At 54.3% G+C, this 27,005-nt stretch overlaps 1 protein-coding gene across 1 annotated transcript in view; it reads left to right on the top strand.

Moving 5' to 3' along the window:
• Positions 1-27,005, top strand: part of LRRC75A (leucine rich repeat containing 75A) — a 46,160-nt gene that overhangs the window by 5,420 nt on the left and 13,735 nt on the right. The window contains exon 2 of the mRNA XM_047090124.1: positions 24,965-25,093. Coding sequence (XP_046946080.1) covers positions 24,965-25,093 — 129 coding nt within the window. The remainder of the gene's footprint in view (positions 1-24,964; positions 25,094-27,005) is intronic.

The following is a 27,005-nucleotide window of genomic DNA, read 5'->3' as shown; positions in this document are numbered from 1 at the left end:
AAGAGCAGCGCTGTGGGTGACCCTCAAGCAAAATCACACACACACACACACACACACACACACACACAGCCGTGTCCTGCACGAGCAGCCTGTTCTGATGAGGACGGTGACCTTGGAACACTCGGGGGGGTGGGGGTAGTGTGGGCTCGCCACAGTGCCTCTTCTCCCCACCCCACCCACCAGCCCTGAGCAGGGCCCACGTGGCTCTCCGGGAGCATTTCCCAGCTTTTTTTTTTTTTTTTTTTTTTTTTTTTAACTTTTATTAGCTCAAACTCCTGGCTGCCACAACCATATGGAGTTCTGCTGACGGCTGCTGCTCAAAGGCATGTGGCATTTTGATGTTTCTAACTTCATCTTCACCAGCGTAGATGCAGGGGTCCGGCTGGGAGTGGGGGGTGTCTGAATGTGTTGCCTGGTAGAGAGGTGGCCTCCTCCAGGCTGCCCCCCACCCCTGCTCAGCCCTGCATGCCCATAACTAGTTTTCTGCTTCTCTCTGCATTTACACGTTTCTCTCTATGTCCCTTCCTTTCCTCGGAAGGGTTGGTGATGGGGGGGGAGGGGGAGAAGCAAACGCTTTGCCTCTTATTAGTCGGCCTGCTTTTGGTCAACTTCCCTCTGCGGCACACCCCAGCCTCCATGGAGGAAGGGGTCCAGCTCATTTCAGTCACCTGCTTGGTGGGCCGGTGCCTTGGGCCGGAGAGTGGTCATTGGAGACACCCCCTCCTGTCTGCACGTTGCTTTCCAGTCCACAAAGCGTTCTCCCTCGTTTCTTTTGCTCCTTAAATAGTCTTGGGAGGTTGGCAGGATATTGCTTACAGTGAAAAAAAAAAAAAAAATGGCGGGGGGGGTTTAATATCATGAAAGCACTGTATAATCATTGTAGTAAAATATGAAAAGGCAGATGAGCAAAAATAAGACAGCAGGAATGAATTCCTCTATTTCACAGTCGAGTGCCTGTTCTTCGAGGCACTCTTCTAGGCGCTGGAGAGGCAGGAGGCAGGCAAAAAGGAAAAGCGGTACTCGTAATTGTTTCCCTGCCGCCTGGAGGGTTTGTGAGGACCCAAGAGGCGGGCGCTGAGCATTGGCCCAGAGGAAAGGGCTCCGCGGAGGTGGCTCCCTTCGCTGGCAACCGGGAGCCCTGGTTCCGGTCCCAGCTCAGACCGTACCGGGTGCCCAGCTCCTTCCCTTCTCTGGCCTCGGTTTCCCCATCTACAAAATGAAGGGGCGGCGTATGGTTGAAATGACCACTGAGGCTCTCTGCCATCGCTCAGGTTCCCCCAGGCTCCAGTGGTTTCACAAAGACCCATTCATTCCCATCTGTGCCCAGTTATGTCTTCCAGGCCCTGAGCTGGATTCACATCCATGCCCTGAGGTCACTCCCTTGTCCCCAGCCAGTGGAAGAGCCGGGGACACGGGGAGGGGCTTCTGGAGGGAAACAGCCCCCTGGGGCTCTGGGGTTGACCCCTGCACAGCCCGCACACTGGCCACCGCAGAGGCCAGCCTGTCACGCACGCAGCAGCCCTTGCCGACCTACCCTTCCTCTGACGGAGGAGGGTGGTAGTCACACAGTGTCAAGGGCAGAAGCCGGGGCAGCGGACTTGCACACCGTCCTGTAGCGTCCTGTAGGCTGCGATTCGCGAGCAAAGACCCGTGTTCAGAGAGGCCTGCGTTGTCCTGTGAGCCCTTCACCCAGGGTGTCACGAAGGACAATGAGGCCTGTCTCCAGGCTTAGCCAGGCCCTGCGGGGACCTGCAGCCTGTGGAACTCCCTCAGACTCCCTCTCTTCCCCCTCTGCTCCCAGGAGGTCGCCTGGGCCCCTCTCACATCCACCTCTCTCCTCTCTCTCCCGCAGGGCAGGCCTAGCTCAGTGTTCATGATTCCGCTCCTTGGTGCCTCTCTCCTGCCCACAGAGACCCAGTCTCCCAGCCTGGGCAGAGCGGGGGTGGGGTAGGGGCCTTGTCCTCTCTGGCAAGCCCCCCCCCACCCCCACCCCTGCCCAGCCAAGCACCTGCTGCTACCCGGCCTCACTAGTACGTGGTTCTTTCATTCCGCAGACACTCCTGGCACCTGTGGGGTGGGGTGGGGTGGGTGGCCCCTGGAAGGAGTGGGCAAAGCAGGGTCCGCCCCGGTGCTTGTTTTTAGCGGAATCAGAGGAGCCGCTGGTTCTGTAGACAGGCGGCGAGTGAGTGTAGGGCCAGCCGTAGCGGGTCACATTCCCGCTCTGCCATTGACTCTGGCCACAGACGCGGAGAGGTTGGGCTGGGCAGAGAGCCAGGGAAGTGGCCGTAGGGGATGGCGGGGGGTGGGGGTGGGGGTGGCATTCGCAGGTGCGAGGCACAGGCTAGCTGCTTTGCAAACTCCTTTTCCCCCACAGAGCTTCTGGGTGGACACAGGCGCTGAGCCTGGAGGCTGCAGGAAGCCAACCTCCCTCTCCTCCTCCCCTGCCCCGAAGGACCCCTCCCAGCAGCCCTGGTGCTTGGGTCTGGCCCTCTCCGGTGCATACCTCCCTCCAGGCCCTTAGCCTAGGCTCCCCAAGAGCATCCCAGTGCCTCACTGGGAGCTCCGACTCTCTTTTTCCCCTCCAGGGACCCCCCCCCCCCCGTCCACACACAGCTGCTTCCCCCCCCCAGAGCCACCGGCTGCCCAAGGAGGCTTGCAGGACACCCCTCTCCCACTGAGGGCCACCAGGCAGGGGTGCGACCCCCGGGGGAGACTGGAAGCCCTCCCCACTCAAGCATGGCAACCACCTGCAGGGAGCCAGGGACTCGTACCCCGCGAAGCAGCAGTCTGTGACCACCCGCCCTCCCCACCCCTCCTCCACAGCCCCTGCTGCCCTTAGTTCTGTCCATGCAGCCACCGCCTGCTTTGGGCTCAGGCCCCACATGGAGAGCCGGGAGTGGGGCAGGATTCCCTCCCACAGTGCTGGGGGCAGACAGAGACCGGGAGAGTCCACCCCCGTCCCCCCCGCCAGATGTCAACCCGGCTGGTCCCAGCACACCCAGCAGACCCACCCCCAACGTGCAGAGCACCCTGAGGGTTGGAGGGGGGGTGGGCGGGTACAGGAGATGCGGGTGCTGCTCAGGAGAGAATGCTCTGTGCTCAGCTGGGAGGCCGTTCAGGCTTCCTTGGCCCCAGAGGAATCCCAGGGTCTGTTGTCAGAGAGACAACGCGTCTTTCTGATTTTCACTCCTGGCAAATGGTCAGACTGCCCAGCCCATAGCTCTGCACCCATAGCGCAGAGACAGGACCAGGGCTCGCATCCCTCTGCCGCCCACGCGGGGCCGCCTCGCCCAGCCCAGCCCAGCCCAGCCTGTCCTGACAATGACACCACCCACTAACGGTGCCTGACTCTGCTCCCCTCCCCATCCTCAGACGCTGCTCAAGCCAGCCATCCTGGGGGGGACAAGGAGGGTGTCCTCTGTCCTCTTTGCACCTGCCAGGGCCCAGGTGTTGAAGATTCCACCTCCAGCATCATACAGTAAACTCAGTGTGACTCTGACGTATTTGCCGAGATTGGCTTGTGATCTCTTAGGGCTCCTGATGTCCTTCCCGTGGGGCTGTCACTTTCTCCCTAGGTAGGTGAGTGAACAAGAGAAAGCAAGGGCTACAGAGAGGAAGGAGCATGGGAGGGGGCTCTAGGCCCGCCTGGCACCAGCTGCTGGGCCAGTCCTCTGGCCTTTTGATCGGCCACTTGACCATCTTGCCTACCGTGGTCTCATTGGCTCACTCCTGGCTGTGGTCCTGGGTCCCAGCCACCAGAGAACAGGGAGGGCTGGGGTTTGAATGTCCTTAGAGCTCCAAGGGGGCTTGGCTCTGCTCCTTCCCTGCTCCCTGGAGGAATTGGATGGAGAGAAGGGGTTCCTGTGGTTCCTTTCAGTGAGGAAGCCTGCTGCAGTCAGAGCTGAGATGCTCTGTGGGAGTGCAGGCCCAGAGGGGAGTCGTGGCCTGCACAGGATCCCACAAGACTGGGCCCAGGTCCCTGCCTCCCAAGGCCCTCTCACACCCCGTGATCCCTGGAGAAACAGCGGGGGGCCTGTGTGTGTCCCAGGGAATAACCCCTGAGCTTCCTTCGGTCGGGACTCATGGCTCTGGGTCCCATCCTCAAGGGCAGGACGAGGGAAGGGCTCTGGGCCTCTTCGTGGGGCAGGAACCCTGGCTGTCCCCGCACCCTTGTGTGAACTGGCAGGAGCAAAGGGGTGGGGAAGCCAGACCTCCAGGGAGGGGAAGGGTGGGGAGTGCCGTTCCTCCGAGCACATTCTCTAAGCGGGCTCCAGGCTCCGAGCTGCCAGCACAGAGCCCGACGCGGGGCTCGAACCCTCAAACAGTGAGATCGTAACCTGAGCGGAAGTTGGACGCTTAACCAACTGAGCCACCCAGGTGCCCCCGTGACAGTTTTTTTGTTCGTTTGTTTTTTACAGTGAGATCGGAGGGACTGACAGCACAGAATCCGCTTTGGATCCTCTGTCTCCCTCTCTCTGTGCCCCTCCCCCCCACATGCTCCCTCTCTTTCTCTCAAAAATAAATAAACATTAAAAAATAAATAAGGATGTGGAGGCCGTGGCGGCCCAGGCTATGGTGAGCTCACGGGGGAGGAAGCAGGGAGCAGACCACGACCTGGAGACAAAGAAGGTGGTCGTGAGCTCACTGCCCCCCGCGTTAGGGCCACACCTCTGCTCCCGGTCAGCCTGAGGAAACCCCGGGGCTTTGGAGGTGTGGAGGCCATTCAGTGAATCCAGATGGGCCAGGGATGCCTCGTCCCCTTGGTTTCTCTCAGTGAGATGCAGGGCAGCTCCGTGCCCCTGCAGGGCCTTTTCGGTTAGCACAGCCACAGTCAGGTCCTGGTGAGTTCAGCCCCACCCAGACACCCATGCCCTGCACGGCTGCACTTGGCCGCCTCGGCGAAAGTGCACACAGTTCAGCTGAGGCCAGTCAGGATCCTCGCCCCTTTCCCACTCGTCTCCTCGGAACAGCCTTCCCAGATCACCTAAGGCAGGGAATGGTAAAATGTCAGCCAGCACATGATTTCTGCCTCTGAGCCAGATGCTCACCCTCTTCTTCCTAAATCGGGGCGGTAGAGCAGTTGGGCATCTTCTGTAAGGTTCTGGCTCAACATTCCTGCCTCTCAAAGGGTGTCAGACAGAATCAGAAACATCCTGAGCGGGAGCACCGAGGGTCAAGCAGGGACATCACGGTGTCCCTTCCTCGCTGCCCTTCCCACGGGCTCCGGCCCCTCCTATTTCCAAGGATCCAGGAATTCCCCTCCAGCTTCCCAGACTGTTTTTCCATTCCCGCCTCTGCTAGCGCGAGGGGAAATAAGGTCTGGATACTTCCCCCACCCCTGCAAGTACCCCCCCCACAACTCCAGATGAAATCAGTTCATTCGATCTGATTTCTCCTCCGCGGTGCCAGTCTTCCAAATTTTGTGTTGTTCTCAACCGCAGACCTGTATCTCCCACTTCCTCTGGAATTGTGGAGTTTGGGGGTGAAAACACTCGTGAGCAGGATGCTTGCCCCTTGGGGTTTCCAGACCACCGCTGGCCCGGAGACCGTCAGGAGTGTGGAGGGCTACGGCTCTTAGATATGGAAACTCAGACACAAAAGGTTCCAAGTTACCCGTTCCGAGAACTCCCGTCCCTCCAGAATTCACCTGCTGGTGGAGAATCCATCACATGGGACGAGAAGGATGGAAACGCTTTTGGTAGGACACCTCTCAAAGAGAAGACCCAGAAGTGGGCACCTGGGGGTATAGGGAACATAGGCGAGGTGGAGACGGCCATGCCCAAAAAGGAGAGGGGTTTGGGGATGGAAGTAGAGAAACTGTTTTAGGAAACTAGCCCGGGGCGCCTGGGTGGCTCAGTCGGTTAAGCCTCCAACTTCAGCTCAGGTCATGATCTCATGGTTTGTGAGTTCAAGCCCCGCGTCGGGCTCTGTGCTGACGGCTCAGAGCCTGGAGCCTGCTGAGAATTCTGTGTCTCCCTCTCTCTCTGCCCCTCCCCTGCTCACACTGTTTCTCTCTCTCTCTCTCTCTCAAAAATAAACATTAAAAAATTAAAAAAAAAAAAAAACTAGCCAGAGGTTGGTCAGGAAGCCCAAAGGAGCGAGGGCAGCCAGCTGGGAACTTGAGAGCAGGTGTTGTAGCACGGCACTCTGACGTCCCACCCAGCCGTGATCTTGAGGAAGGAGGGCCACCAGGGGAAATCTTGCAGGCAGGATGCAGGGAGGCTGGGGTGGAAGGAGAGGCCCAGGACCCTGGTGGAAAGCTCTGAGGCTTCACTGGCCCTCTCACCTCACCCGCCCCCACCTCCACCTGCACCCCTCCCTCCTGGTCCCTCAAAGTGGTGGACAAATCAGACAAAGCCCCCCCCCCTTCCTTTGCAGTCTCTAAGTCTCACTGATTCCCTCTTGCTGCTGCTGCTGGTTCATGTCGTCTGTGGGGACAACGAGGCCCCGAGGAGCAGGGCCTTAGGATGGGGAAGATTCCACCTGACCCGGGAGCCCTCGGAGAGCACATCTGTGGCTCCCTTGCTGGGCCCCCTCCTGCCTTCCCTGCTGCCCAGAGAATGGCGCACAGCTCCTTAGCGATACGCCGTCGACCTCAAAGATTCTAAATTGAAAGGTCTTGGGGGAATTGGCTGATTCTGGAGGTGCTGACAGGGCCAAGGCCACGGACGCTGGGAATCTCCTCCTCTTCCTCCCTCCTTGCCACTTCCTGCTTGGAGGTGGGAGTGAGCTGGGTCAGGCTGGATCCCTGCTCCAGTGTGACTCACCCCTGCTCACCCAGATCCCCGGAAGCTTTGCCTAGGCCTTGCCTCCGACCTGGAGATTTTAAAGTGGTAAAGACCCTCTGTTTGTTGGGACAGTTACTTTTATGTGTCATCTTGGCTGGGCCACAGTACCCACTTTTGGTCAAACCCAAGTCTGCATGTCACCGCAAATGGACGGTTAGATGAGACTAACGTTTAAATCAGTGGACTCCAGGGGCGCCTGGGTGGCTCAGTGGGTTAAGCATCCAACTTCAGTTCAGGTCATGATCCCATGGCTCATGAGTTCGAGCCCCACGTCGGGCACTGGGCTGACAGCTCAGAGCCTGGAGCCTGTTTTGGATTCTGTGTCTCCCTCTCTCTCTCTGCTCCTCGTGCGCTCTCTCTCTCCTTCTCAGAAATAAACATAAATAAATCAGTAGACTTTGAGTAAAGCGGATGCCCTCCAGAAAGTGGGTGGGCCTTGTCCAATCAGTTGAAGACCTTGAGAGAAAAGGCTGGAATTCTGCCTCCAGATCGCCTCCAAACTCAAGACTGCAAAATCCACTCTTTCCTGGGTCCTCAGCATCCCAGCCTACACTACAGACTTCAGACTTGCCAGATCTCACGAGGCAGTTCCTTCTCTCTCTCTCTCTCATATGCAAACACATACACTATTGGTTCTGTTTCTCTGGAGAACCCTGACTAGTACCCTTGTCCTCTATGAACTGGGGGCTGGAGAGAAGGAGTTAGAAACTTCTGGGGACTCTGGGGCCCTCCTGTCCCCGCTGCTTGCTCACTGTGTGAGACAACCGTCCGCACCTCAGCTTCTCACTCCGAGAAATGGGCTGTTTCTGTCCTACTTGGAAAGCAGGTTGTTAGGAGCCAGAAGGAGCCTGTAAGTCAGTCCTCCACCTCTTTGCCATTACCTACAGTTCCCTTGACCATGGACCAAAGCTTTCATCTGAAACAAACAAAACTTACCCCAGCGAGGACAAATGCATCCCCCGGAAAGCATAAACAACTCATGCAGACTATTTCCCAAGCAGAGGGATCAGGAGGGCGCTGGGACTGATGACAAATTGCCGAGAATCCGTGGAATGTAGAAGCCAGGGGACCTCAGGGACCCTCTGGCCCTAGGCTTTCTGCAGAGTCCCAGCCCCACAAGATGCACTGGGAGTGGGGGAGGGGCTCGGCAACCAAGTTTGGGAAGCAGTGCAAATGCCAGCACCCTTCCCCAAGTCCTGAAGCACAGTAGCCAAAGCGTCCGACAGGAGAAAAGAAATCGCTGTTTGTTGAATTCCTTGTGTTCCAAGCCTCTGATGGGCCGCTCTCTCCTACTTTCTGCTCGCTCTTTAGGAGGAATGAGCCAGTGCCATCTGCATTTGTAGGTGACGTTGCTGCCACGCGCAGGGGATGATTTACTCAGAGCCACACCGTTACTTGGGGCCCAACCCTGGACAGGGACCCGGTGGTCCCCTGTCCCACCCCGAGCAGAGTCTAGGTGGAGATGTGACCACAGGGGAGCAGACCAGACCCACCTCAGGCCCGCTACACCCTTTCCGCTGACTTTATATCTTTCTAAAGAGAAAGTATCTTTGTGCTATTTATTTGTTGCCATTGCCGTTCCTTGGACTTTAATTCAGTGACACTTGGCAACAGCCAGGCATCTGTTTCCAGGGGACTGTTTCATGCAAAGAGTGTCCTTTTGAAAGACTTCGAAGATAACACACAAATCACACGCAGCAGCCATAAAGCCCTGTGCCTGGGGAAGCTGCTGACCGGCCCCTGCACCCTGGTGGGGAGGGCAGTTGCAGCAGCCCAAGCACTTGTCACAATTAAGGAGCGCCGGCCTGCCCGGATGCTGGCTTCAAAACCCTGGGGGGGGCCAGGTGGCCTACGAAGAGCAGGAGAGTGGCCAGCCCCCCCCCCCGGGGGACACAGTACCCTGAGATGGGACCAGAGAACCTCACTCCTTGCCCCACACCCCTCGGCCAGGCCGGCAAGTTGGGCCAGGGGCATGCACACACACACACACCCCACATATACATATACACACATACATACACACATCCCACATGCATATACATATACACACATGTATACACATGTATACGTACAAACACAGACTACTTGTGGGTGCTTGGCTTTTCTTAATTGCTATTTAATATATTGAAGTGGAGGGGTGCCTGGGTGGCTCCATCAGTTAAGCATCTGGTTTGGGCTCAGGTCATGATCTCATGGTTCATGGGTTTGAGCCCCGAGGCGAGCTCTGTGCTGACAGTGCGGAGCCTGCTGGGAATTCTCTCCCTCCCCCTCTCTCTCTGCCCCTCCCACACACCCATGTTCTCTCTCTCTCTCTCTCTCAAAGTAAATAAACTTTAGATAGATAGATAGATAGATAGATAGATAGATAGATAGATAGATCATGGGCCACCAAGAGGTGGATGCTTAACCAACTGAGCCACCCAGGCACCCCTGAAGTGGAAATTTTAAAGTCTACCATTTCACTAAGATTTTATGGTTAACATACAAATACCATTATTCTGCTGATGAGTCTAGTAAATTTAACCATTGCTTTTAAGGCTGTGGGGCTTATAACTTCAGTAACTAAACTTCTTTAGATATCTGAGTGATTTTACTGATTTAACATACCCAGCTTTCTTAAGTTGATAAGGAGCCTTCCTATAAGAAGCAGGACTTTCCCAAGTTCCTAAACAGTTCTTAAAATTTAACAGATGAAGCTTATAAATAGGGCGACTATCAACTTCTCCTAAACATTTTGAGTGGGCTTCATGCCCAGCGTGGGGCTCAAACTCATGACCTTGAGATCAAGAGTTGCACACTCTACCGACCTGAGCCAGCCAGGCGCCCCAAAGATAGAAGGTGGGTTTTTTTTTAGGTTTTAGTTGTTTTTTGGTTTGAGGTGGTTGTTCTGTTTTGTTTTGTTTTGTTTGTAGGCTCTAGGCCCAAAGTGTGGCTTGAACTCAATACACTTGGACCCCAAGATAAAGAGTCCACCAGCTGAGCCTGCTAGGCACCCCATGAGTTCTCTTCAGCATTTCAAAACTGTGGCAAACTCCGCCTAATCCTCTCTCAGCATTCCGCTGGAAATCATAAGCCTGAAGGCAATTACTCAATTACCCGTTTTAAATTGGAATTGCAAGGCTAATCTGTTAGGTACTCTAATATACCTAATTCTCTTAAACATTACAGATGTGTGAAACGCCAGATGCGTGTATTCCTAAATTTATCTGAGCTTGATTTGCTTCAGTATCTCAGGGCTTCATTCAACCCTTTCTGGGTGAAGGACACTTTGTTGCCACGGAAACGGTTTTACTGTTCAGGGCGCAGGAGCCTGGGGTCTGGTTGCCTGAACCTCGCACCTGCGCCTAGGCGGTGGTGGTCTGAGCCCCATTGTTCCCTCTCTCTCCAGCCCCCTCCCCCTCCCCACCCCCAAACCCCACCTCCTCCTCTCTCTTGGATCCTATTGTTTCGCACTTCCTACCTCGGTAGGGTCAAAGGATCGCTTCACAGATTTCTACTTAGTGCTCCAGCCTTTCAGAGGTCCTCCCCCCCCCCATTCTTCCTGTCCTCAGGGCAGCTATCTAGAACTCCTCCTGTGGGGCACACACTCTCGCACCATCGGCTCCTTGGCTCCCAGATCTTCCCTCCAGGAGGGGTCAACGCCAACGACAAGAATCACAGGGAATCAGAAGGAAGATTCCTTAGCAGTTACCTTCCCTCATAGTACAGAAACCCGCTACAGCAGCGCTGAGTGATTATCTTTCTGCTGCTTGCATACTTCCAATGACTGTGAGCTCATCACCTGTTTTTTTTTTTTAATTGCGGTAAAGTAGACATAACAAAATTCACCATTTTAGGGGCGTCTGGCTGGCTCAGTCAGGGGAGCATGTGATTCTTCATCTTGGGGTTGTGGGTTCGAGCCCCACACTGGGTAGAGAGATTACGTAAAAATAAAATCTTCTAGGGGCTCCTGGGTGGCTCAGTCGGTTAAGCACCCGACTCTTGACTCAGGCTCAGGTCCTGATGTCACGGTTCATGAGTTCCAGCCCTGCCTCGGGCTCTGTGCTGACTGCAAGGAGCCTGCCTGGGGCTCTGTCTCCCTCTCTCTGCCCCTCCCCTGCTCTCTCTCTCTCAAAATAAATAAAGATGAATTTAAATAAATAAGTAAAATCTTTTTGAAAAATTCAGTTTTAACCACATTTAGATGTACAGTTCAGCGGCATTAAGTGTATTCACTTCATCGTGCAACTATCCCCTTCATCCGTCTCCAGAACGTTTTCATCTTTCCCAACTGAAATTCAGTTCCCACTAAACAACAATGCCCCATCCCCCTCCTCCCAGCTCCTGACAGCCACCCTTCTTCTACTTTGTGTGTCCATGAACTTGACTCCTCTAGGGACCTCATATGGGTGAAATCGCAATCTTAGTCCTTGTGGGTCTGTCTTATCCCACCCAGCAGAGTGGGCATAGGGTTCCCCACGGTGCGGGGGCCGTCAGAATCTCCTTCGCCTCTTGTTTTGAAACGTTCTTTCTCATAGTGAGCTGGGAATCATCTCAGGGCAGGCGGTCCTCTGGGAAGCATTTCTCACCAGCCAGTCCCACCTCCTTGGGGGGCAGATAGCAAAGGGAAGGGTGGGGGGGGGGGATACATGCACCCAGAGAGGACCCAGGCTGGTAGAAACAAACGTAGGTTTCTTTTTTTTTTTTTTTTTTGATGTTTATTTATTTTTGAGACAGAGACAGACGGAGCATGAGCAGGGGAGGGGCAGAGAGAGAGAGGGAGACACAGAATCTGAAGCAGGCTCTAGGTTCCTAGCTGTCAGCCCAGAGCCCTACGCGAGGCTCGAACTCACGAACCGTGAGATCGTGACCTGAGCCCAAGTCGGACGCTTAGCCAACTGAGCCGCGCCCCTAGACAAAGTAGATTTCTGATGGCAGTGGCCCTTGGTCGCCCACGGCTGGAGGAGGGGAGGGGTCCCAGTCCCCTTGCCCTCCTTGGCGCTTCCCCCGGGGAAAATGCCACCTCTGTTTTGGTTGGGTGTATTAATTTCCCAGAGCCGCCATAACAAGGGATCAGCAGCCCGGGGGCTTAGAACGGCGGAAGTGTATTCTCTTACGGTTCTGGAGGCCAGACGTCCAAATTAAGTTGTTGGCAGGGCCGCGTGCCCCGACTGCCTATGCCTTGGTGTCACCTCCTTATAAGGACACCTGTCATTGGATTTAGAGCCCACCTGGACGATCCAGGGTGATCCGTTACTTAACCACATCTGCAAAGACCCTTTTATCAAGGGAGATAGCGCTCCCGGAGTTCCGGGGACTAGGCACCACAGTTTGGGTGTCCAGTATCCTGCACCTCTTTCTGTGGTGTGGACATCCACCCCCAGCGGCCCCCTCCATTCCCTGGGGGGCTTTTAAGACTCCTTCCTGCTTCCTCGGAGACTTGTCGGCCTCCAGTGAGCAGCTGCCTGGAGTCCTCACCAGACCCCCTCTCTCTGGCTCCTCTCCCTGGGGCTGCTTTTCCCTCCTGGCACCTGCCAGTTCTCTTCCCTCCCCCCCCTCCTCCTGGGAATCCCCAGGAAGGCCAGCCTGAATGTCACAGGGGAGGGGACAGAAGTTGAGTCAGCCAGTATTCCCCAGTCGGTGCCCACCCCCTCAGGAAGAGCTGCCTCTGATGTTCCAGGGCCGGGAGGGGAGAGAGAAGCCCGGGCTGCTTCCTGCCCGCCCTCCGGACTCTAATTAATCCCCCTCTGGTGGACTGTGTTTGATTACAACCTCATTAAGTAGCTTTGCACATTCAGGCTCTGGCGGCTTCCAGATTGAAGCTGTCTGCCTTGGCTGGTTTCTACGCAGAGCCTGCGGCCTGCCGCCTTCCTCCTTCCCCTGCTCTGTTGTCACAGAAACCGTGGAGTCATGCCTGGAGGGGAGAGACCGCGCTCATTTCCCGTGGGGCCTTCCTTCTGGGGATGAGTTTCAAACCTCAATCTGAAAGGGAAGGGGGTGGCTGCGGGTTTAAAATAGCGTGTGCCTGGCGGCCTCCTGTGCGGCTTCCCCCAGCCTTCCCCTAAAATCCCTAAGAAGACATGCCAAAAAAAGATGAAAAACACTGAAAACAGAGACAGGTGGACAGTCTGGGAGGAACCTCCCGTCTTCCTGCAGCAGCGCTGGCTCCCAGCTTCCCCTCAGGAATCTGAGGCCTCAGTGTGAGAACTCCATTAATCAGGAAGTCAGGCAGCTGCCTCTTTCCCCTCCAGCAAGCGGCAGGCGGGTGATTTGGGGATAGAAAGAGTGCTGCTTACCCCCTCCCCTCCGAGCCCTCCTCCCCTGTGCTGCTTCTGCATTCGAGAAAGCAAGGCAAGGCCCAGGAGGCCACCACCTCCAGACCGGAAGTGCAGTATGGCCGCCGGGGCTGGGAAAGTCCTGGGATGCGGACACCACGGTGGATGTTCACAGAGGCCGGATGTTCACGGAGGCCGTCAAGGGCCCAGGCTGTGGGGGTGGGTGAGGATGTCCCTTGCCAAGGTCAGAGTCGCCTTGGCTCGGTGTCCCAGGCCTGGCCCCGAGCTGGCTTCTTCAGCAAGCCAGAGCCGGACGAGGTGGACTCCGTTCTTACCCAGGAAGCAGCCATGGGACAAGGTCATGACTCTGGTCCCCGATTGCAACGTGTGGGAGGAGTTTTCCACCGACACGCAATTCTCAGACACCAGCTGGGTACCCTGGAACTCAACTCTATTCTGGCCCCGTTTACCTGGAGGGAGCATCAGAGCCCAAGGGTGAAGGGCGCTCAGCCCTACAAGACTGCGCCCGACCCCCACTTCAGAGGCCAACTCAAAGTCCAGGTTGTCACTCGTGCTGTGACCCATGGGCTACAGGCTGGAGGTTCCCACTGATGAAGTTTTGGGGTGATGGTGGGGGGCGGGATCTGGAGCCGACAGCCAAGAAAGAATTCTTGAAGACGTCTTTGGTGCAAAAAGGTGATTTTATTGGGGCGCCTGGGTGGCTCAGTCGGTTAGGCGGCCGACTTCGGCTCAGGTCATGATCTCGCAGTCCGTGAGTTCGAGCCCCGCGTCGGGCTCTGTGCTGACAGCTCAGAGCCTGGAGCCTGTTTCAGATTCTGTGTCTCCCTCTCTCTGACCCTTCCCTGTTCATGCTCTGTCTCTCCCTGTCTCAAAAATAAATAAAACGTTAAAAAAACAATTTAAAAAAAAAGGTGATTTTATTAAAGCACGGGGACAGGCCCCGTGGGCAGGAAGAGCTGCACGGATAACTCGTTATATACCCTCCGGTTGGGAGGGGGTCAGGGACGGAGAAAGTCTCGAAGGAACTTTGGGAGCAAGGTTTCCAGGACCTTGAGTGGCCAGCTGCTGTTAGGAAAACACCATTTATTACCGTTTAATAAAGCCTCAAGTCGTGAGACCCTTCGGGTGTATATTGGGGGGCCATAAGCTTGGAGTACGATTGCAGTTGAGAGAAAGAAGGTTTCCAAAGGAATTTTTGTATGTTAAAGTAGACTTGCAGGTTCCTGGGGGGTCAGGAAAATGTTAAGCCAAGATTCCGTTTTGGCCCCAGCAAAGTGTCATCATCAAGGCAGCTGAGCTCCTAGAGGAGGTCGCTGCCTGTTTCAAGGACTCGTCAGTGGGCTGAAGGCAGTAAGGGAGTTTAAGTTTTCATGTGTCTTAGTTTCCCACATCGCCATGGCAAGCACTTGAAGCCCTTTGTTCTTGGGCAGCCAGGAGTGTCTGAGGAATATCCCATAGATGCCACCTGCAGGGGTTGGGGGGGGGGTTGCCGTTAGCCTGTACTCTGCCCTAGCTTGCCCTACGCTCCCTCATCACCACAATCCTCTCCTGGGGTTCAGTGAACTTGCCAGAGCAGCTCACAGGACTCGGGAAAGCAGTTTACTTACTAGTTATTAAAGGATGTAACTCAGGAACCGCCACATGGAAGAGAGGGCAAGGTGTGGGGGAAGGAGTCAGAGCTTCCCTGCAGATGATCTCACTCTCCCCTGTGTCCTCGCGTCCCGAACCCGTCTCTCCAAACCCCATCTGAGGATTTTGTGGAGGATTCATTCCACAGTCATGACTGATGAAATCATTGGCCATTGGCGACTAACCCAACCTCCAGCCCCTACCCCTCTCCAGAGGGCAGGGAGGTGGGACCGAAAGTTCCAACCCACTAATCACCGACTGCTGGACTGCTCTCGGGGCAACCAGCCCCCTTCATTAGGTGATCCTGGGGGGCTGTCCCAAAGTCACCTCATTAACACGACACGAGACACTTCTGTCACTCTCATCATGTAGGAAATTCCAAGGGTTTTAGGAGCTCTGTGCCAGAAATGGGGACAAAGACCAAATATATATTTCCTATATATTTTTTTAATTAATTAATTAATTAATTTTTGAGAGAGGGAGAGGGAATCCCAAGCAGGATCTGCACTGTCAGCATAGAGCCCGACGTGGGGCTCGAACTCACAAACCTTGAACCGAAATCAAGAGTCAGATGCTCAACCTACTGAGCCACCCAGGTGCGCCCCCAAATATATATTATAAGTTACTACAAATCACAGTATCACCACTAGACAGATGATAGACGTGGGTCTCACTAGGTCGTGCCTCTTTCCAGGGTGAACAAGTGGGGAAAAGAAAAAACACGGGTGTAGGATAAATCAATGCCGCGGAAGCTGAACCCTGACCTCCAAAAACGATCTACAGCAGGATCCGGAAGAAGTGAACTTTGTGGGAAAAGAACAAAATGCTGCACAAAGAGGCCAAGCTGAAACGGGGTGGGTGGGGGGGGGAACCAGAGGGTGAGATGAAAAGGAGATTAATGAGAAAAATAAGAATCGGAGGAAAATGCTCGCCCACTTGCCGTCCTTCCTGGAGAGACTAAAAGTAGACTCAGAACATGAGATCAAGGATGAGGACGAGGAAGGCAAACTTGAGACACTCTGAGAGAGTGTTATGGAAAGGACATGAAAAAGATAAGATCGGGGGCCCCCTGCTGGCTCAGTTGGTAGAGCCTGCGACTCTTGATCTCGAGGTTGTGAGTTCGAGCCCCACGTTGGGGGTAGAGATGACTTAAAATCCTTGGGGCTCCTGGGTGGCTCAGTTGGTTAGGCATCTGACTTCGGCTCGGGTCGTGATCTCTCGGTTCGTGGGTTCGAGCCCTGCATCGGGCTCTGTGCCAACAGCTCGGAGCCTGGAGCCTGCTTTGGATTCTGGGTCTCCCACTCTCTCTCTGCCCCTCCCCCACTCGTTTTCTCTCTCTCTCTCTTTCTCTCTCAAAAATATTTAAAAATTTTTTAAAAATAAATAAAACGTAAAAAAAGAATAAAATCCTTTAAAAAAAATAAAAGCTACAATCACAAGAGACTGAGAGCCACCGTCGGTTTTCCTGATGAAAAGAACAGGTTGAGAAAAGGTGGGTGTTTGTAGACGGAAAGATGGACACAGTGGCAAAAAATTTTAGTAACCAAATGTGACAGAAAAAAAAAAATGGCCAGATGCGCATGCCCCCTCCTCCTCCTGAGCCCTCCTCCTACCTCCAGAAGGTGTCTGTGTTTGCCTTCCTAGGTCTTTCCTTACGTTGTTGGGAACTACGCAGAACATAAAATGTACCGTCTTAACCATTTTCAAAGGTTGGTATTGGTGCGTTCACATTGTTGTGCAATCCCATCTCCAGAACTCTCTCGTCTTGCAAAGCTGAGACTCTGTACCCGTTAAACACTAACTCCTCAATCCTTGTCCCCCCAGCCCACGGCGGCCACCTACTTTCTGTCTCTGTGAATTTGATGGCTCTCAAAACCTCATGTAAGTGGGACTATCCTTTTGTGACCGGCCTATTTCACTTAGCATAATATCCTCAAGGTACATCCGTGGTGTAGCACATGTGGGGTTTCGTTCCTTTTCATGACTGAATAATATTCCATCGTTGTATATACACCACACTTTGGTTCTCCACCCATCTGTTGGTGGACACTAGGGTTGTTTCCACTTTTGGCTATTGCAAATAATGCTGCAGGTGTGCAAATGTTGGCTTGAGTCCCCGCTTTCAGTTCTTCAGGGGCATATATGGTAATTCTATTTTTAATTTAAAAAAATGTTTTTAATGTTTATTTGTTTTTGAGAGAGAGAGAGAGAGAGACCGTGAGCTGGGGAGGGGCAGAGAGAGAGGGAGACACAGAATCTGAAACAGGCTCCAGGCTCCGAGCTGTCAGCACAGAGCCTGACATGGGGCTTGAACTCACGGACTACGAGGTCATGACCTGAGCCGAAGTCAGACGCCTAACCGACTGAGCCACCCAGGCGCCCGTCTACTTTTAATTTTTGAGGAAATGCCATTCTCTTTTCCACAGTGACTGTGCCGTTTCACCTTCTCATCAGCAAGCACAAGGTTTCCCGTTTCTTCCCATGTTTGCTAAGACTTGTTACTTTCTGGTTGGGGAGCAGGTTGGTCAGCCAGAGAAGTTAAGTCGATTTGTGTCAGGAAGGGAAGCCTGACAGGGTTGGCAGGATGGAGATGAGACACTGAGGAACAGTTGGGGTCACAGGAGAGGTACCACGAAGGGATTTTTGGAGTCTTAAAGGGGATCACAGAGGGATGCCCCTTTGGTGACTTGGAGACATGGTTATAAAGATACCAGTTGTTGGGGCTCCTGGGTGGCCCAGTCAGTTAAGCGCCCTACTTTGGCTCAGGTCATGATCTCACGGTTCGTGAGTTCAAGCCCCGCACAGAGCCCGTTTCAGATCCTCTGCCCCCGCTCCCGCCTCCCCCCTCTCTGCTCAAAAATAAACATTAAAAAGATTATCTCTCTCTCGTCCTCTGCCCCTCTGCCCTTCTCACACTCTCTCTCTAAAATAAAAAACTTAAAAAAAAAAAAAAAGACCTAGTCTCTTAGCGAGGTTAACGTTTGTAATAGTGGTGTTGTCTATAATCACGGTACTGTGTATTAAATCTCCCAGACTTACTTATCTACTGGTTGCTAGTATATACCCTTAAACCACATGTCTCACCCCCAGCCCCTGGTAACCACCATTATACTCTGTGTTTTTGAGTTTGGTCCTTTCTAGATTCCACATAGAAGTGAGATTATGCAGTATTTGTTTTCCTGTCTGACTTATCTCCCTTAGCATAATGCCCTCAAGGTCCTTCCGTGTGGTCACAGATGGCAGGATTTCCTTTTTCTTAATGGCTGAATAGTATTCCAGTGTGTGTGTGTGTGTGTGTGTGTGTGTGTACCACATCTTTATCGATTCAGCCAACACTTAGGTTGTTCCCACCTCTTGGCTATTGTGAATAATGCAATGAACATGAGAATGCGTGTAACTCATCAATGGTCTGTTTTCGTCTCCTTTGTATATATCCCCAGAAGTGGGATTCCTGGATTGCACGGTAGTTCTATTTTGAATGTTTTGGGGAAACTTTATGCCCTTTAAAATTATTGAGGACCTCAAAAAGAGATTTTCTTTATGTGGGTTATACCTAGCAGATGCTAGTCACCATATTAGAAATCAGACAAGGGGCGCCTGGGTGGCTCAGTTGGTTTAAGCATCTGACTTCGGTTCAGGTCGAAGTCCGTCTCCAGCTCTGTGCTGACAGCTCAGAGCCTGGAGCCGGCTTCGAATTCTCTGTCTCCCTCTCTCTCTGCCCCTCCCCCACTCATGCTCTGTCTCTGTCTCTGTCTCTCTCAAATAAATGTTAAACAAAAAAAAAAGAAATCAAACAAAAGTGTTTAAAAATTTTTTTTCAACGTTTATTTTTATTTTTGGGACAGAGAGAGACAGAGCATGAACGGGGGAGGGGCAGAGAGAGAGGGAGACACAGAATCGGAAACAGGCTCCAGGCTCTGAGCCATCAGCCCAGAGCCCGACGCGGGGCTCGAACTCACGGACCGCGAGATCGTGACCCGGCTGAAGTCGGACGCTTCACCGACTGCGCCGCCCAGGCGCCCCCAAACAAAAGTGTTTTAAAGATTTATATATTCATTTCGGGGCACCTGGCAGACTCAGTTGGTAGAACGTGTGACTCTTGATCTCAGGGTCGTGAGTTCAAGCCCCGCGCTGGGTGTAGAGTTTACTTAAAAAAAAGAGAGAGAGAGATTGGGGCACCTGGGTGGCTCAGCCGGTTAATCACTCCACTCTTGGTTTTTGGCTCAGGTCATGATCTCATGGTTCGTGGGTTTGAGCCCCACGTCGGGCTCCGTGCTTGGGATTCTCTCTCCCTCTCTCTCTGCCCCTTCCCTGCTCACTCACTCGCTCTCTCAGCATACACAATTTTAAAAATTTTTAATAAAAATTAAAAAGATTTATTTATTCATTCTTTTAAAATTAATAATCTCACATGTGCAAGAAATAAATTTTTACAAAAATAACTACATTTTTCAAACGAAAAACACTTCAGTGAGGGACGTGGCATTGTTTTACAGTTTTTCGAATCTCTGTAACGTGTGGCTTGACAGAAGATAGCTGGATTCTCATACCTGCTGCTTCTGCATTCGGTCTCTTGCAGCGGCTTGTCGGGGTTGAAGTCTGCAAAGAAAATCTAGGTCACGCTGACATGTCATTAGAAAAGAGGATCTCGCAGAGCCCCTGAACGGGACTGTAGACCGCACTTGGAGAAATGCTCGTCTACGTGGATCTCTGCTCACTTTTTGGAAAGCCATACCCCTACCCCTAACCTCAGGTCCATCACCTGTCTTCCTACAGGAACGAGTCCCCAAACCTGGTTCTTCAAGCTCAAGTACCATGGGGCCCCCACTTACACGAGATGGAGTGTGTCAGCCACTGGCCACCTTGGTTCCCTGCTGGTGACACTCTCCAAGCAAAGCTGCCTACGGCAGTGACCCAGGGACACCCGCTGATGTCCCCAAGCTTTCTGATAAGGAACCCTGCTTGCCCAATTCCTAGAGATGCCGCTGTTTAGACCATAGCGAGGAAGCTGTTTTTCTTACTGCCTGGTACTTTGCAAGGCAGACCAGCCCCTCCAAGTCCAAGGCTGTGCCCGGGGTGGCCTGGAGGAGCCCTGTGTGATTTGGGTCTTTTCCCCGTGCACGCAGCCGGCACCGCTTACCTCCCGCCTCATCCTTTCCCGAGAGCCTCCTAACGTCGGAGGCCCCTGTTGGGCAGCATCAGTGGGGCCATCAGAGCAACGCTGTGACACAGTCGTCCCCCATGAATTAGCCTCGGAGAGCGGGGTGGGGAGGACAGCTAGGAGCCCAGAAATATCCTCAAGCAGCTCAAGCATTCGTGGGCCTAGATGGGGTCGAAACAAAGAAATAACAGCAATAAAATGTGCAGCCGCCCTTGTCCAGCCCCCATCTGGTTTTCCGGGTTGCAGCTTCTCATAACCCGCAGCCCTGGGACCTTCAGGAGCCCCACCCCGGCTGCAATTCACGGGGAGGGCTGTGGCATGACCCACAGTTACCCAAAGCACAGTGAGCAGGGCAGGGCCGAGCAGGACCACGTCTGCCTTCCTGGGGAGACCCTCCTCTCCTCCCCCTGGGCGCCCCCCTCCCAAGCAACAGCTAAACAAGTCCAGACAACAGCAGCCCCCACAGCTGGAGCCACCGTCAGCAGGCTGGGTGCCCAGAGTGACCACGAGGGGTTCTGGGAGGAACAATTTGCGCCTCCCCAGACCTGCTCCAACCTCCGGGGTTAACAACGAGGGTTTTCTTGGTCCTTCCCGGATGGCATGGCCTCTACTGGCCTGGAAAGGAGGGAAATGGGAAGAGGGGCAGGGCCGGAAGGAGTGCAAGAGCCCGGGCAGTCAACCAGTCCAGGGTTTTCAGACTTGGCTTTGGCAACAGAACTACTTTGGGGGGTTGTTTGTGTTCCTGTAGTTTTTAACTGAAGGGTGGCCTGCTCTGTCGAGAGCTTGCTGACCCCTCTGGCCTGTCTGTTGCTTGCTTTCAGCCCCAAGATCTTGGAAATACAGTTTGGTAACTACTAGTGTGGTTCATCTGCCCGTTTCACAGATGGGGAAACAGATCCCAAGAAGGAAGAAGTCTGTTGCCCGCAGACTGACAGTGTGTGGGGGCTGGGTAGAACCTAGAATCTGGTGCTTTCTGCAGGGACATCCAGACAGGGACAAAACAGGGGAGGCAGAGGCTGGCGTGAAGTCGACATCTCACCAAAGGACAGGCAGGAAAAGAAAGATAAATGTATCTTCTGTCCTCCTGTGGCCACAAATCCAGCCTCTGGCCGTGGCAATAACCACCCCTCCGTTTCCACCCATGGGACCGTCCACTTCCCTCACCCACGGCCCCAGGAAAGGGGAGCCTCGGCACTTTGACACATGGGCCTTCTAAGACCCTAGAACACAGGCCCTGTGACTCCCCCTTCCTACATTCCCAGCCTCTTCCTGCCACAAGGATGCATTTTTGCACATTACTGAGTAACAGTGTGTGTTCTGAGATCACACGTGCCCTGACCCTGCTGACCATGAGGCCTAAATCTCGAGTTTTCTAAAGAGAGAGGTCATGGCTTTTGTCACATTCTCAGATGGGTCTGTGGTCCAAGAAGTGGTTAAGAGCAATCGTGTAAGGAGAGGAGGGGCCTTGCAGAGGGGAGGGGGGTGGAGGCCAGGAGGGGAGGGTGGGGAGGGCTGTGTTGGTGGTATTCTTCCCCGCCAGAGGCTTCTTTTTTATGAGAGAGAGAGAGAGAGGGTGCAAGTGAGCGAGAGGCAGAGAGAGAGAGAAGTAGGACTCGAGGTCACCCGATGTGGGATTCAAACCCGCTAACCTTGAGATCATGACCTGAGTCAGATGTTTACATATGTTACTTGGTTTTATTGCCCTCACCTACTCATGATGGAGGGTCCCTGGCTCCATTTCACAGATAAGGAAACTGAGACCCAGTGATATGAGGTAGCTTGTCCAGGACACGGCGCTGGCCGAGGGATAGAACAAGTCAGGCCAGAGACCGAGGTCCACAACAGTGTTGTATCTGGGTCTGCAGAGGCCTTCAGCTCTGGAACTTGGCAGCTGGCACGTCAGAAGCCTCCCTGTGCCAGTATGCACACCAGACCTTGAGCCCTGCATCTAGGTCCCTGGTAAATTATTTCAGCAGCCAGAGGCCCTGACAGAGGGCTCCTTGCCTCTGAGGTCCATTCCTGCTGGGTGGACAGCAAAGCCCCCCTCACTGGCCCTTGGAATCGATTCTTTCCTTCCTTCCTTCCTTCCTTCCTTCCTTCCTTCCTTCCTTCCTCTTTCTTTCTTTCTTTCTTTCTTTCTTTCTCTCTTTCTCTCTTTCTCTCTTTCTCTCTTTTTTTCAATGCTAATTTATTTTTGAGAAAGAGAGAAAGCGGGGGAGGAGCAGAGAGAGAGGGGGACAGAGAATCCAAAGTGGGCCCCGTGCTGACAGCAGAGATCATGACCTGAGCCAAAGTCAGACACTTAACCGACTCAGGTGCCCCCGGCCGGATCCACGAAGCAAAGATCCTTCCTTTCTTTGCTCTTAAAAATGTCACCACCACTTGGGGCGCCTGGGTGGCGCAGTCGGTTAAGCGTCCGACTTCAGCCAGGTCACGATCTCGCGGTCCGTGAGTTTGAGCCCCGCGTCGGGCTCTGGGCTGATGGCTCAGAACCTGGAGCATGTTTCCGATTCTGTGTCTCCCTCTCTCTCTGCCCCTCCCCCGTTCATGCTCTGTCTCTCTCTGTCCCAAAAAATAAATAAACGTTGAAAAAAAAAAATTAAAAAAAAAAAAATGTCACCACCAAACCTCAGGAATTCAGGACGGCATTCCCTGCACGTTCATCCAGCCTCCAGCCCAACTCACTTCGGATAAACCAGATAAACCAGAGCAATCCCCAAAGAGCTCCCCGCCCCCCACTGACACATAGCCACCCCCCCACCCATTCCTGAAATTTTTATTTTTTTTTTTAACAAATTTTTTTAATATTTGTTTTGGAGAGAGAGAGACAGAGCACGAGCAGGGGAGGGGCACAGAGATAAAGGGAGACACAGAATCTGGAACAGGCTCCAGGCTCCGAGCTGTCAGCAGAGCCTGATTCGGGGCTCGAACCCACGAACTGTGAGATCACGACCCGAGCCGAAGTCGGACACTTAACCGACTGAGCCACCCAGGCGCCCCGAAATTTTTCTTTAAAAACATCTTTATTATAGGTGATTGTTTGTCTTCCACTGTGACTGGGATATAATTTAAAAATTTTTTTTTATGTTTTTATTTATTTTGGAGAGAGAGACTGAGCACTAGTGGGGGAGGGGCAGAGAGAGAGGGAGACACAGAATCCGAACAGGCTCCAGGCTCTGAGCTGACAGCAGAGAGGCGGTTGCAGGTCTCGAACTCATGAGCCAGAAAGAAGATCGTGACGTGAGCCAAAGTCGGACGCTCAACCAAATGAGCCACCTAGGCGCCCTGTGACTGGGAGATAATTGAGTTACGGCATTGTGTAAGGTTAAGGCGTACTGCCTCACGGCTTGACTTCCAGCCACTGTGAGATGGTTACCACAGTAAGCTGAGTTAATCGCCTCACCTCATGTAGTTAACGGGAGAAAAAAAAGAAAAACCATGTTTTCTTCTTTGCGATGAGAGCTCTTAGGATGTGCGCTCACTCAGCAGCAATGACCAGAGTCGTCATGTCGTACGTTCCATTCCTGAAGTCCTGGGCCTTGGTTTCTTCATCTGTAAATTGGGAATAATGATGCGCAGCCTACTTGCCTTATGGGATTTCTTTTTTTTTTTTTTTAACATTTATTTATTTTTGAGACAGAGAGAGACACAGCATGAACGGGGGAGGGGCAGAGAGAGAGGGAGACACAGAATCGGAAACAGGCTCCAGGCTCTGAGCCATCAGCCCAGAGCCCGATGCGGGGCTCGAACTCACGGACCGCGAGATCGTGACCTGAGCTGAAGTCGGACGCTTAACCGACTGAGCCACCCAGGCACCCCAACCTTATGGGATTTCTAAGCATCACGCGGGAAGGTGTTTGGAAAAGTTCAGGACACCCCCCCCCCCCACCACCACCACCAAAATGGCAGGGAGCAAACCCCTCCTGGGACTCACCCACTAAGCACACATTTCCTATGCCCCAGGGCGCTGGCCCCTGGGAACTCAGGCTGGAATGCTCCCTTCTCTGGCCTGTGCGGGGAGCAGCTTCAAGTGCAGCTCGGGGGACCAGGGGCCGTAGGGTGAGGGCGGCAGAAGTGGGTGGTACTTGCTTTCCCTGCCCACCTTCAGTGGCCCCCGTGGTCCTCAAAGTGGGCTGGGGGCAGTCCCCCCCACCCCCCAGAGTGGGAATGTTACCATTGCCTGGTTCAGGCAAGCCACCAAGCTGAGAACAGAAACCGTAGCTCCCACCAGAGGACGACAGAGACTGGGGCGAGGCGCTCGAGGAAAGACACAAGGTTTACCCCTGCTTTTTCACACAGAGAGGGCATAAAGTTTATTCTAACTCTCTAGGGTAGAAACCCATGTTTCTATACTTCTCTAAAACGATTAACGCTGTTTCAAGCTTCCGCAGGCTTGACTGGTGGGGAATTCGCACTTAGTCCTGTTTGGGGAGCCTGCCCTTTCCCTGGGGCTGTGTAAGAATCTCTGGGTCTTACACAGTGCAGAACATTTGGAGTCGGGCCCCTGGGTCCTAATGCACACTGGTCACTGTTCTGGGCCAAGCCCATGGGGTCCGTTGCTGGGAAGTCCAGGGGTGTCTGCAGAGGCCCCCAACTGGGGCTCTCCGTGTGTGGTGACTCCCAAACCCTTGTCCCTCCTCAAGCTTGGGGAAGCTCTGCCCCCACTTGATGCCCTTTCTGTGGGAGCCCCGGTGGGGTTTTCTTCTGGGCACCTGACAGCCTCTCATTCAACTCCACGATTCAGAAGCCCCTCAAGACAAAGGACCACCAAGAAGGAGGAGTAAAAATGACCTCAGGAAGCATGAAAACCTTTGTCCAGAGGTTGGAGGGCTTGAGATAGATACATCCCTGCACTGGGAAGGCCATCTCTGCAGGGGCTTCCCTGGCCCCCTGGGGAAGTTCTGCAGCTGGGAAACCTTGAAGGGAGAGTGTGTGTGTGTGTGTGTGTGTGTGTGTGGCGGGGGGGGGGGGGGGGTCTCCGCCTTTGCCCGGGTGCTGGAGTGGGGCACTGAGCCACCTCCAGAGCAGAGGGCTGTTCTGGGCCTGTTGGGTGGGACTCGAGGGGTAGGGCTGAGCCGCCCCTGACCTCTGGGCGTCCTTCACTCTTGCAGGACCTGGGCATGGAGTCAACCTCTCTGGACGACGTTCTGTACCGCTACGCCAGCTTCCGGAACCTGGTGGACCCCATCACACACGACCTCATCATCAGCCTGGCCCGTTACATCCACTGCCCCAAGCCGGTAGGGCAGCTGTGGTCTGAGCCCGCCAGATCTGGGGGTGTGAGGCGGGCGCCCTTCTGCCAGAGAACCCAGTGCCCAGGAGGGTTGGTCGATACTGCCCGGGGCCGAGGGGCACAAGCCCCTTGTGCAGACATGAAGCCAGCGGGCCTGATGCGTGCCCTGTCCTAAGGCCCAGCATCCATAGCAGAGATCAGTAGGGGATTTGCTTGGCTCCTGAGTGTATTAAATCCGAATTCACTGCCAACATGTAAAACTCAGAATATTTCACACGTTCTCCATATTTAGCTACCTTTGAAAAACGGGAAGTTCTGGTAACACGAAGCCCTCATTTCTGTAGGACTGGAGCTGAGTAGCCTCCCCTATTACGTGGGGCCAGGGCCACCGCGTAGAGTCACGTAGGTTGTACCTCGCACAACGACACGTAAGAGCAGAGGTGGCAGGGGTGAGGGCAGACAGGAGACCACTCAGATCCAGCCGGGTCTCCGCCACCAGGCCTTAGGCGCCGGTGCAAGACTGTGTCCATCTAGAGGCGGCCGTTTCCTTATGTGCACAAAGGTGCCACGTAAATCTCGCAGGGACCCTGCTTGCCTCCGGCATGCCTCAGTCCCCACCACTCCCAGCGGTCTCCCTGCCTAAGGCTGAATGTCATTTTCCACCCACCCACTTTGCTCATGTCCACTGGCTTCCGAAGCTGAGAGGGAAAAGCTCCGGGGTCCCCAGCTCCGCAGGCAGGTACTGCTTGGACATTTCCGGATGGGAGGCTCTGCCCCTCTCCCCCGAGGGGTTCGGGGCCGGCTCACCCAGAGCTGCCCTGGCAGGGCCCGGGAGGGCCGGGGTGGGACAGCCCCACCCTGGAGCTTTTCTCTCCCATCCCTCAATTTCTAGCAGTTTCCAAAAGAAGCGCGGAACAGGGGCAGGGAAGCCGGAGCAGGACCCAGGAGTGCCTGAGGGAAGCTCGTGCTTTCAAAGTAGGATCTAGGATAAGAGGGAGGAGGTGATTTTCAGACCCACAGTCGTCCAGGGGGCTGGGACCTTTGCTCTGGAGCTGAGCCTCCATCTGGGCCTTTGTCTAGGGCCTTGACTTTGGCTTCTGGGGCTGTTTGGAGCCAGGACTCCAAGGTGAGGAGTGAGTTCTGAAGGGCTGGGGCGGCAGGCGTGGGGGAGGGTTGGTGGTGGGACGCAGCAGAAGGCAGGGATGCTGGGCTCAAATATGTGCCGGTTAGAAAAAGCTGGCAGTGACGGTTGGCAGGCTGGGAGCCTCGGGCTCGGGGAAGAGGGGCGGGTGCCAGGAGCCGCGGGGGGGGGGGGGGGGACCGGCTGGGCCTGGAGTCACCTTCACTTCTCATTCAGATTATACCTGGCTCAGCCTGGAGCAGCTGAGACCAGAGTCCGTAGGCCTCGCAGGTGCCAGACCTCTGCCTTTTCTAGAACTTAGATGCCCGCAGGTGAAGGGGTGACACTCAAAGCAGCTCATTGGGAGAGATGTTATTTTCATGCCCATTTTAACGTTGAGGAAGACCAGATTCAGGCAATGAAGTCATCGGATAAAGGTTACACTCCAGATGTGATCTGGACCCCAGTTCCGGGCAGAGTGGGGACCGGCTGTTCAGGATCTCTGCACTGTCCCTCAATGGCCAGCAGCTTCTCTCAGGGCTTGAGTGGGGGCTCGCAGGGTTGCATGGGGGCTGGAGGTGGGGGGCCTGTGCGGGAACAGCCTGAGCACCCGTCCCCCCTCCTCCCTCCCTGCCCGCCCATGCCGGACCTCAGGAGACTGGACGGGGCGGGAAGGAGAGGTGGCCCAAGCAAGGGATTCTGTGCTGAGTTCCATCCCTTCCGTCTGGACGGCGACCACAGGGCCCTGTTGTTGTCTTAGCTCAGGCCGCTACAACACGTTACCACTGACCGCGTGGCT

This window comes from Lynx rufus, unplaced genomic scaffold, assembly GCF_022079265.1.
Source record: "Lynx rufus isolate CCGP_SWC_20201006 ecotype Redwood Valley unplaced genomic scaffold, mLynRuf1.p SCAF_28, whole genome shotgun sequence".
NCBI lineage: Eukaryota > Metazoa > Chordata > Mammalia > Carnivora > Felidae > Lynx > Lynx rufus.
This window is presented reverse-complemented; position numbering and strand designations above follow the sequence as displayed.